Source organism: Xiphophorus couchianus, chromosome 21, assembly GCF_001444195.1.
Source record: "Xiphophorus couchianus chromosome 21, X_couchianus-1.0, whole genome shotgun sequence".
In the NCBI taxonomy this organism is placed as follows: domain Eukaryota; kingdom Metazoa; phylum Chordata; class Actinopteri; order Cyprinodontiformes; family Poeciliidae; genus Xiphophorus; species Xiphophorus couchianus.
Genome location: NC_040248.1, coordinates 11,642,637 through 11,653,278, shown reverse-complemented (window position 1 = coordinate 11,653,278; position 10,642 = coordinate 11,642,637). Strand labels below are relative to the sequence as shown.

At 39.2% G+C, this 10,642-nt stretch overlaps 1 protein-coding gene across 1 annotated transcript; it reads right to left on the bottom strand.

Annotated features, from left to right (window-relative positions):
• Positions 1 to 502: 502 nt before the first annotated feature.
• usp12a (ubiquitin specific peptidase 12a) lies at positions 503 to 10,516 on the bottom strand. The gene is made up of 9 exons (XM_028005288.1): positions 10,360 to 10,516; positions 9,350 to 9,430; positions 5,957 to 6,170; positions 5,613 to 5,848; positions 5,421 to 5,497; positions 3,921 to 4,004; positions 3,270 to 3,467; positions 1,787 to 1,865; positions 503 to 1,697 (listed from the first exon to the last, which is right to left on the bottom strand). The coding sequence occupies exons 1-9, from the start codon at positions 10,405 to 10,407 to the stop codon at positions 1,596 to 1,598; spliced, it is 1,119 nt and encodes a 372-aa protein (XP_027861089.1). The 5' UTR covers positions 10,408 to 10,516; the 3' UTR covers positions 503 to 1,595.
• Between the last annotated feature and the right edge of the window lie 126 nt (positions 10,517 to 10,642).

The window sequence follows — 10,642 nt, the reverse complement described above, 5'->3', positions numbered from 1 at the left end:
CATTCAAATGTTCCTCTTAACAACCTGCAGCTTTACTTTGGGATTTATGTCAGGGGAGATTAAAGAACTGAAATAAATAACAGCTTGTCTAATGAAATGCACTAAAAGATACTTGGCTGTGCAAACTTTAGATAAAAGACGATAGACAACCATCAGCAGATGATGTGACTCCCAATTAATCACAGACACTAAAATAGACTTAACGCAATTTGATTTCCAAAATTTAATTTCATCACAAAAGAGGACTTTGGACAAAATGAGCAAAATTTCAGCACTTTAAGAAAAGTACTTCTTAAAGTTATATACTGAACTTCTTTTCAGATTAAGGTAATTTAGCAGAATACAAAAACGGTTTTGATTTGATAAAAATATTTAGGAACACAAATGTTTTCTGGAATTCTCTATGCATCTTTCTAGTTTAGAGGGCCACATAAAGAGTTACGGTGGTCCAAAGACCTTACGTTTGGTACAGTTTATTATGGAAAAGCATTCCATATTATTGTACAGTCAGAAATATCTTTATTTATAGAATAATCTTGATTTATCTTACATAATACATTTTCGGAGGGGTGGGGAGTTATTGGTCATAATCAAAATAATAAAAAGAATTAAGAATATGCAATAACATTCACATTTATTGAGATGCATCTGTATAGGATCTTTCGCTGTGCTGTTTACTGGCTCTGAATGGATTAAAAATAACTCCGGATGGAATAAAAATAAAAAGCAGGAGTACCAAAGCACACCACTAGATGGCAACGTCGAGTCTCCCCATGAGTCATCAGTGGCACCTGTGGGACGCAGAAAGTTGAGCAGACTGTCCCTCAATCTTATTGGCTTTATTTCTTTTTCTTTAAAACAGAAAATGATCGCTTCACAACAGGCCTTTTCAAGCAACCCCCCACCCTCACATTAAGCTTGCCAACACCTACAAAACAGTATCAAAAGTGCACCATAGTGTTAATACATCTTCTCCAAGTCTAACATTTTCCAATGATAATATCTTAATGAAATATTTATACAAATACCATTCTGTACACTAGAAATACACAGCCCAGTGCTCCCTGTAAGCGGGGCGCCCACCTCCTGTCCGTCCTCCGTCACGTCCATGACCAAAAAAAAAACAACTTCCGTCACAGTTTAGGTTAACATTGTGGGAGGTGAAGACTCCAGGCCGATATTACATCATATGAATTAAATACCCACTCACCCGACACCCAAGGCAAAAACTAGAACAGCACTCAAACAGCCAGTCAAAATCTGTACAACCCTCAGTCGCTTCTTCTGAAAACAATCATGACACGGTTTCGTTTGTCGTTGTCTCTCTCTGTCCTCGCAGCAGCAGCGGTGGATGAAGGGAAGCAGGAAAGGTATGGGAGGAGGAGGAGGGGGGGGAGGGGGGAGGGGGGGGTCAGCTGGTAAGTAGGGGGGACTGCCACGGCTGAGCTGAGCTGCGGTGCTGAGCTGCTTAGAAGCCTCAGGTAGAAGCAGGTATGATGCCGTGCGAGTTTACAATCTGCTGCTCCCCCCCCACAAAGTTAGAAGAGAGCGTCTCTCTGGGATGATGTGGCAAAGCGCTGCGGTCCACATCTGGTTTAGTCTCTGGACTGGTAAAAGAGGATGTAGCCTGACTCAGAGTTCTTGGAGATCTCGGAGGTGAGACCGTAGAACTCTTCGATGGCCTGGGCGTCGATTTTCTACGACAGCAGAAGCAAGACGGACGGCTCAGTTACCGAACAAACAGACATGAATCCTACGGGGGCTGAACACAAAGCAACCTGCTTACCTCTACAATGTCGTCATCAAACAGCAACCAGAAGTCGTGACTTTTTACAATGGCGATGTAGTGACCCCTGTTTGGACCACTGGAAGAAAAAAAAAAAAAGTTTATCCTTTAGAGCTACGAATTTACAGATTCAGCTTCAAATTTCTGAGGTTTTCAGGTAGTTTTAAAACATTCTGGACATTTGAGAGAAGAATATATGTCCCTAAAGTGTTTCAAAACTTGTAATGCAAGGTTTTTGTCATGTACAATAATTACATCACAATGGTTGATTTCAAAGTCTGTTCCACATGTTGCATCCATTCCATATACTTCAAAAATTTTAGAGGGAAATGTCAAACAAATAAAACTCCAACAGTCTTAATTCTCTAATATTTTGTTGAACCATCCTTTGATTCAGTTTCAGCAGAAATCTATTCATCCCAACTTAGCGACATTTCTCTTCCCAGATTTAATCCGTGTTAGAAATCTGCAGGCCTGAACAGGCAAATCTGCAGATCTTCTGTTAGATTTAATTTTGAACTAAATGGAAAATGAAACTCCAACTTTCTGGAAGATAATTGAAGGTTACGAGTCAAAACTCAGATTTACATGACTTCATCCACCTTGTCATAAACCCCAAGTACAATGTTAATCCAAATGACCTTCAACCATGATGCCACCACCACCTTGCTTCACTTTTGGTGCCTCATTTGTGACCAAAAGGGTAAATGCATACTACATGCATTCTCCAAAACAATTTATGGAGGCTTTAACCAAGTTTTAACACCTGTTTTACAACCATGTATCTCAGTGAAGAGTTGCAGAGAAAATAAGAAATTATTGCCAATCCAGAAGTTGCCAGAAATCCCTGTAGCTCCTTCAGTGTCAACTTTTTTATAGCAACTGACTGTGGAAAATGTGTATTGTTTCCACTGTTAGACCTTACTGCTGCCTTTGAGGCAGGCAGCTGGCGCAATGGGTGGGAATCACAAGCTCAGTTCCATGACGGAGGTTTTTCTGTGAGGATTGGCGTCCCTACCTCCTCTAGTGCTGACCCAACATGTCGGCTGAAACTCTATTCTTGGGCCTTTTGTTTATTACCTGCACCTTTTTGTCACTGGAAACTATGCTTGGTAAATAATGGATTCTATTCCATTTATATGCAGATGAATGTCGAATCTACTTCCCCCTCAAGCAGTTTGATGCTCACTCTATTGAGCCACTTCTTGACTGATATGGATGGCTCTTAAATCACTAAGGGGTTTAGACGGTAGCTAGCTTGAATTAGATATGACATTTTACACAAGCAGGGCTCTTATCCCACTCTAAAGTTCAACCTTTCCCTCCGTTATTGTTTGTTTCGTGCAGAGCTCAAGTCTGTTTCAGCACGCACTTACTGAAAAACAGGCAGGGAACACCTTAAATAAACACAGACATACAAACTCTCACTCTCAGAGTCAAAAGGAGAGATGTTTTAACACCGGTTGCTCATTCACATGCTCACCTCCCACAATGCACTACCACAGCAACCAGGTCGTATAACCTCTCAGGATTGGTGGCGTCTCCAGAGGTGTTGAAGAGACGGAGCTCCAGAGGGAAGACAACGCGATAGGAGAGCTTGGTGTATCGCTGCAGCTGCTCCATGTACTTAAAGCGCTTTAGGTGCAGAGCCAGAATCATCGGCAGCTTCTTCACACGCATCCTGAAGGGCCGGAGATGAATGAAATTAACCGAGACGACGAACAATTTACAGTGACTTTCACAATTATTCTCCAGAAACTTCAATGTATTTAACTGGCATTTCAACATGAAGCACTGAATAATTTTGAGGTGGAAGTAAAAGGCTGCAAGATTTTTTTTTGACAAAAAAAAAACAATTTTAGAGGTTTTTCTTTAGAGGTGCAGCTTAACCAGATTTACAATCTGGCCTACTCTTTGCAAAATAGCTCAAATTCAGTCACACTGGATGGAAAGCATCCTTCCTAGATGTGGTATTTTCCTCCAATTATCTCATGCTACTTTGTGTTAATCTCTCACATAAAATCCCAGTAAAAGTCATTAAAGTTTGTGGATTCAATGGGACAAAATGTGAAAAACTTGAGGGGCATAAATATTTTTGCAGGACATTGGACCCAAAAAAATCTGCTCCACTGACCTCTTGTGCGCCTCCTGCTTGCTTCTACATTCCTCACAGTAGTATTTGTACTCACTGCACAGAGTCTCCGTGTTACTGAACCCTCTGAGAGGAAACAAAAGAAAAACAGTTAATCCAGGGTCCACGCTTACAAAAATAATCCCACTTCTTCCTGGTGCCGTTTGTGTGTTCCCAAACAAAGCATTTTAGCTGCTATTATATTAAGTAGATCTTAAATCAATTTTGTTTTTTTTTATAACTTTAACCTTTTTGATAATACAGAAGTCCAAAAAAAGGTTTTTAAGAAGCTTATACCAACATGTCTGCCGTGAAAAATATGAAAAAGTAGCAAAGGAGCACCTTAACCAACGTGAAGGGAACTACTGACTCTGCCAACTTGGACTCTGGCTGGGTTAAAGAACAACCTTGAAGTGGACTTCAAGTTAGTGGGGGAAAAAAACTGCTGTTTTTTTTCTTTTAGAGGTGCAGCTCAAATAAAATCAGAAATAAACCTATAGCCAACTACAGCACTGCTGACATTAGAAGAAAAACTTGAGGAAGAACATCTATATGTTTAATGGACAAGCGATACAAAAAATATTGTTGTTGTTGAAAATGTGTTTTTGGACAAACCCAAGCTGCGTTGCTAAAGTCTTTAGCCTCCAAACAAGTTCCTGTCAATTTAGCATCATTTCCTTTGCTTAACAGGTTTACAGTTGTGAGCAGCAGAAAAGATTTACTCTCCGTCACTGAACATTGGTGTAAGGGCACACTGACAGGACAGTTTGATTTTGAGAGATCTTTTATATTTAATGCACAAATTCCACAATATTCCACATTCTTAATTCTGTGACTTGGCCTTTGTTTTTCTTTGGTCTGGATTTGGACTGGACTCCGGACTTTGAAAATGGCTGCTATAAACCTTAACCGTTCAGCACCTGACGGAAGTTTCTGCCTCTAGACAAAAAAAGCACGCCTCACTGTGGTCTTATCTTGCTTACAACGATGCATTCAGCTGATTCATTAAAATAAATTATTGATTTTTTTTTTCTTGTTGCGTTGGAGGGAACTGCCAGCTTGACTCCGCTACACTGCATGCAAGACGTATTAAACACAGAAGTGAGCAGAACCAGCGGTCACGCACCCCTGCAATCTAAACGAAAGGAAGAGCGAGGCCTACGGCTGTCAAACTCAAACCGTCCTGTTACACTGACAGGAAAAAGATTCCTGCAGTATTATCGTTTATTACAGATTACATTTTATTTTTTAAACGGGGAAAAATTATAAGAAATCGAGGTTGGTTCAGCGTACATGCAGTTTTACCACAGGTTCCTGTTCTGCAGGAAATGACAAACACAGACTTCTAAAAATGACATCACATTAATTTACACTGTTGACACACAACCATACAGCGATGCTCAATAAATTTATCATTTAAAATGGAAGAAGCTTTAATTGCAATTCTTCAAAATTCACAAGTCTGTTTCAGGATGCTTCAGTAATTCAGCGGCGTAGTTTTACCTGAGGCAGTGTGTGATGGAGGTATTCTGTTCCACATCCACAGAAAGGTCCAGAAAGTCTTCATCTTTGCTGCTTATCTGGGGAGGACAAAAAACATGTTAAAATATCAAGATTTTTTTAAATAGGATTCCAACTTTTCAGGCCCCCGATAAAGAACGTTTAAGTCAGTGAAAATGTATGATGTGATCTCACCGTTTCACACGTGAGACAACGCGTCTCATTGGTCAGAGTGCCTTGGAAGATCTCGTGGACCCAGGTGGGAGCAGGCGTGGCGTTGCTGTTGTTGTTCTGGGAGTCCAATGTGCCGTTGGCTAGACGACCATTAGACTTCTCCTGCTTCCTCTCCTCCTGCAGCAGATCTGCGATGGTGTTGAGCAGGTAGTTCAGGAACTCGTGGGCATCCTGCTGCATGTAGTTGTCAAACAGCTCTGAGGAGAGAACAGAACCGAAACTTCAGCACTTCAGCCACAACTATAAGAAGCTCTGGATCTTCATCTAAAACAGGTTGCTTTATTTGCATTTACTTCCCCACTCACCATTCTCCTTGCGTAGCCGTGTGATGAACTTCTTGGGTGGTATGACCCCCACTTTTCTCTTTTGGTTGGCGATACTGTGGAACAGGTCGGCCAGGCAGGTGAGCAGGTTCTCCTTCCGCCGAGGCTGACTGCGGTACGCCAGGATCTTCTCCCGAAACGGCCGGCAGAAGTAGAGAGCCTGCAGCACCGAGTTGCAGTAGCAGGTGTTCCCAAACTAAAAATCACAAAATGATGATTTTAAAAACATCCCATAGCCACAGCTGAGCTGCAAGCCAGATAACATATCCACATCTTCACTTTGATTGCTGACCCATTTGAAAAATGTAGTTTAGATTGAGTGTGTGCCAGCAGCCTCTGCTCCGTCAGAGCACTCCAGAGCCAGGTGGTAAACGTACGGTAAGCACACAATAATCATGATGATTTTTAAAAGGCAGGCTAGAATTCTACATCAAAGCTTTGCTGCCTCTTACAACATAAAAGAGCAACTTCAAGAGCAAATGACGTATATCACAGGCTTATTTTTTTTAAGAATGTGTGTGTCCTTTGTTTGAATCATCTATCGCTACCTGTTCTGTTATATTTATAACAAAGTAAATCCACTCTGCACATGCATTGTTCATCTGTAACTCCTAGAATCCCAAAAGAAATCAAATTGCTTCTGGTCATTTTAAGCACAGCACGTCACATGACTTCGCAACGGTAAAAAGACACTTTTTCCAAACTGATCCCAACATACTTGAGTGTGAAAACCTTGAAAAAGCACAAACGTGTTCCATTTTTTGAAATTCTTGCAAAACTGGTTCCCTGCAGTCAGCACCAAAAAAACAGCAGAGAAACCTGGTGCAGCAGCAGCTGTGCATGCAATCTGGACATTTTTCAGTGGAGAATATAGTGACAAGGTAAACCACTAATACAAAGAATAAATGCTTTAAAGATTTATTATATTTCTTGAAACATTCTTACTGTTTTCTTATAGTTTAAAACAGATTAATAATGTTCATCTTAATATTAACTAATAGCACCAAAGGTGTGCACTGCAAGCAGTTCCAGCTGAACACTGGATCATGAAGCTGCTTCCCTGCTCTGCAGGACGTTTGCATCTAAACTGCAGCATTAATTTACCTACAGCAGCGTAATGTAAAAATATACATCACATCAAAACATCACATCCACTTCAGTTTGCAAATCAACGTCAGAGAACGAGCACTGATGATTGCATCCTAATGATACTTTGGCCTAATTTGTGTTAAAAGCTCCAGCAGGTGGTGAAATTATATTTCTCATGCGTTTCCCTGACTGCACTGAGGAACTGAGCAGCTACACCGCTCTTGCTCTTGTTTTTCATTTTATCAATGGCAAAATGTCATAAACAGTTCTACAGCTTATTTTCCCCAGGAGAATAAAAAGCTACAGTTAGCTACAGTTGGTACAGTAGTACCAAAGAACAAAAACAGAGCTCTTGTTCAAGTTTGGATTTTCCCCTTCTGGAAGTTTGGAAAAACCAAGTTCCAATATGCAATTAAATTCAGATTAAATTCAGCCACCAGCAAAGCCACAGGAGTCCCGACATTACAAAAAACAAACATGTAAGCAATAATATTAGCAGGACCGTAAGCTTTTAGTAGATTGAGTTTTCAAGAAAGCATCAGAGTACTGAAGCTGGCTTATAGTTCTCCAGTGTTGAAAATTTCTTTTCAGCATCTGGACAAAACCAACATAAGTTAAAATTTTTAATAAATTCCTGACTAGGCTATTTTAAATAAATACAGATACTATAACCCAATTTGTCAGCAATACCTCCACACACAAAAAAGTATTTTTGATCTGAAATCAGTTCAGAAATCTTGTCCAGTTTAACACCCATAGTTACAGAATTTTGAGAAAAAAATAAAGGTCAGATTGAGATTTTATCTAATCTAAAGTCATTTCCATTGAGTCGATGTAAGATTGAGCCTCTACAATGCTCCTCACTCTCAGTTTTTATTTTCCATACTTATCTAGACATGGAAAATTTAAAAATAAGAGTCACTAATTGTCAAAACTGCATAACAAGCCCATAAGACACACTGCTTGTTGAACAGGAGGGAGTAATGCAGTCGACAATTCCTCTTTTGACTTAAATTTCCCAGGTTTCTTGGCTCACTAGTAATGTTTACATAAATAGGTTTCTAAGAAATTACCAGTAGATATTTATGGTCTGAGAAAACACACAATTCCACCATGTCACGATTTGTTCCAGCATCTGAGTCACATAAATGCATAAAACACCGTCATGAATCCATCTTCCTCGTGTTCGGGTTCTGCATTTTTATTGTTTTTGTCTTAAACAAACAGACTAGGTATGAACTGCTATGAGATTCTCACAGAAAACCTTTAGTAGAAATGCCACAATTTCACAGTATTAATATGAAAACACACAAAAAATAGATTTCATGAGTTTTTATTTAAAAGGCAAAAGCAACATTTATTCCTACCGTTGCTAAAATAACATACGGTAGGAAAATGTTCTAACATTTATTTATAGTTCATTTAATTTAGATACAGACTTAAATAGAAACAGATTAAAGAGTTAGTTGTTTAGCTCTTGTGTAAAGTATATGTTCCTTTTGAGAACCAAACTCAAGTTATATTTTCCCAAAAGTCATAGATGATCTCAATATTTTTCCCCTGGGAGAAGAACTTATTGAGCAAATATAGTTTTACAAATATTAAGGCTATTTGCCTGGATGACAGCTTTTCTTTCAGAGTGCAGCTTAACAACACACTGAAAGAGACAATCAACCAATAATTAATTTTATTATTGAAGCAGAGCTTTTCTGAATTCATTGAGGAAGAAAACTTGCTTTCAGTGTTTATGACTGACTATTTTTTTCTGTAATTGGTAGAAATGTGTTCCACATTTTGTATTTTACTCAACAATCACTGAATCTCCAGCATACCAATAATAATGCTTTGTCTTATTGATTGTCTATATATATCAAAGTTCTCTCATATTAACTAATTAAGCAATTCAGAAAAGTAATCCATGATTAATTCATTTCAAATGTGTATTCATAAGTGAACATTTTGAATAAAGAAATATTTAAAAACTTAAATGTAAAAGAAAATTTCTCCAGTGAAGAGGTTGTATTTTATCCACAGTGATAGAATCCTTTTTGGCATTTCTCTAAAGAATGTGGCTTAGCAACAACGACAAAAAAAATCTCAAAACAATCTTCTTTTCCTTGTCTTTTTAAAATGGCATTTCCTCCTGTGACAACTTCTAAGCTAAAAGCACGTGCTGCTGCGAGGAGAGTCGACTCCAGGGACATTGGATATATATTTAATGGGAGGAAATTAAGTCAGCTTTAAATAAAGACACATGATCCAACAACCACTTTGTTATTCACTTACATTGACCAGGCCAAAGTAGTGCTCATTAACAGGAAACTGCTCAGATCCAATCTCTTTCTCCAGAGCAGAGGCATTGGCGCCCTGTAAAAAGTGCAACACACACATGTAAATTTCACCAACTCTTAATCAGTTTAAAGTTCATCCACGACTTAAAAAATAAAACATACATTACACTGACAATGAATTTGAATCGATCCTTTCAAAACAACTTTTATTCAAATAAAATAAGATAAAAAAAACACAAATACTTGGCATTCCTCTTTTGTCACTAGAGCAAATTATGCATAATTTTCAAATGGCAGTAAAGGCAGATATGTCTGCACTCCCACTATTCCCAGGGGGATTTAAATGCAAAACCGTCTGGGTGATTTTTTGTGAGTTTCCATACCAAGGAGATTATAAAGCTTTGAATGATCTGAAAGGAGCCCAAAGTCAAGCCGCAGAAGGAAGAGAAGAAATAAAACTGGAGACGGAGAACACAACTACGCCGCAAATGTCGTCATTGCCCACCTTATTAATATATGTTATATGGTTAAATGCCAGTGCAATATCTTAGTTTCCGTGTTCATTATTTTCTCTAAATATAATATAGGTTAAGTGTTTGTCTCCCTTAAGTCATCCATTACCCAGCTGCTCCAGTTGTTGACAAGCAGAAACACTGATTTTAGCTACAGATTAGCTGGTTAGCTTTGAATCAAAACGTCAGCAGGTGCACTATCACCGTCTTCACATTAAGTTTCGACAGACATGACCTAATTAAGACGTAAAGCTTAAGCAAAGAAACCACAAACACTCGAAAATGTCCGTATTTAGCCTTTAACGAAAAAAAAAAGAGTGCGGAGGAGAAGACGGTGGGTGGCTACATACCGAATATTGCTTGCCTAGCACAACCAACATTAACTGCTTTCATTTCTATTCCTAGGGCTTAAATAGATGGTAATGGTATAGTGGTGGTTTCTGAATCAGCAAATAATCTAAATAATGCCAGCATGTGGCCGCTGTGCACTCACCATGGTACAAAAAGAGGCAAATTTTGAGACTGTCATTAGGATTTCCATTCGGCTAGCGCCATCTTCCAATATACATCCGCGCGCTGACAGGACTGGGCTGGATGTCCTCGTGAGGAGACGCTGCTGAGCTCGCGACTGCTGCGGACAAACAGCCTGAAGAAGACAAGAGCATTCACTGCTAGCTGCTTCCGTCTTCGTTTAATTGCTACGACCGTTGCGTTTCAATGTTGGCACAGTAGTACTAAACATCAACGCAAACTTTTTTTGACTTGTATATGCATAT

Coding starts and splice junctions, on each gene's coding strand:
- usp12a (XM_028005288.1), bottom strand. CDS start 10,407: ATGGAAATCCTAATGACAGTCTCAAAATTTGCCTCTTTTTGTACCATG. Junction 4,005..5,420: donor TCCATCACACACTGCCTCAG/GTAAAACTACGC, acceptor GTTTCCTCTCAG/AGGGTTCAGTAACACGGAGA. Junction 1,698..1,786: donor TTGATGACGACATTGTAGAG/GTAAGCAGGTTG, acceptor CTGCTGTCGTAG/AAAATCGACGCCCAGGCCAT.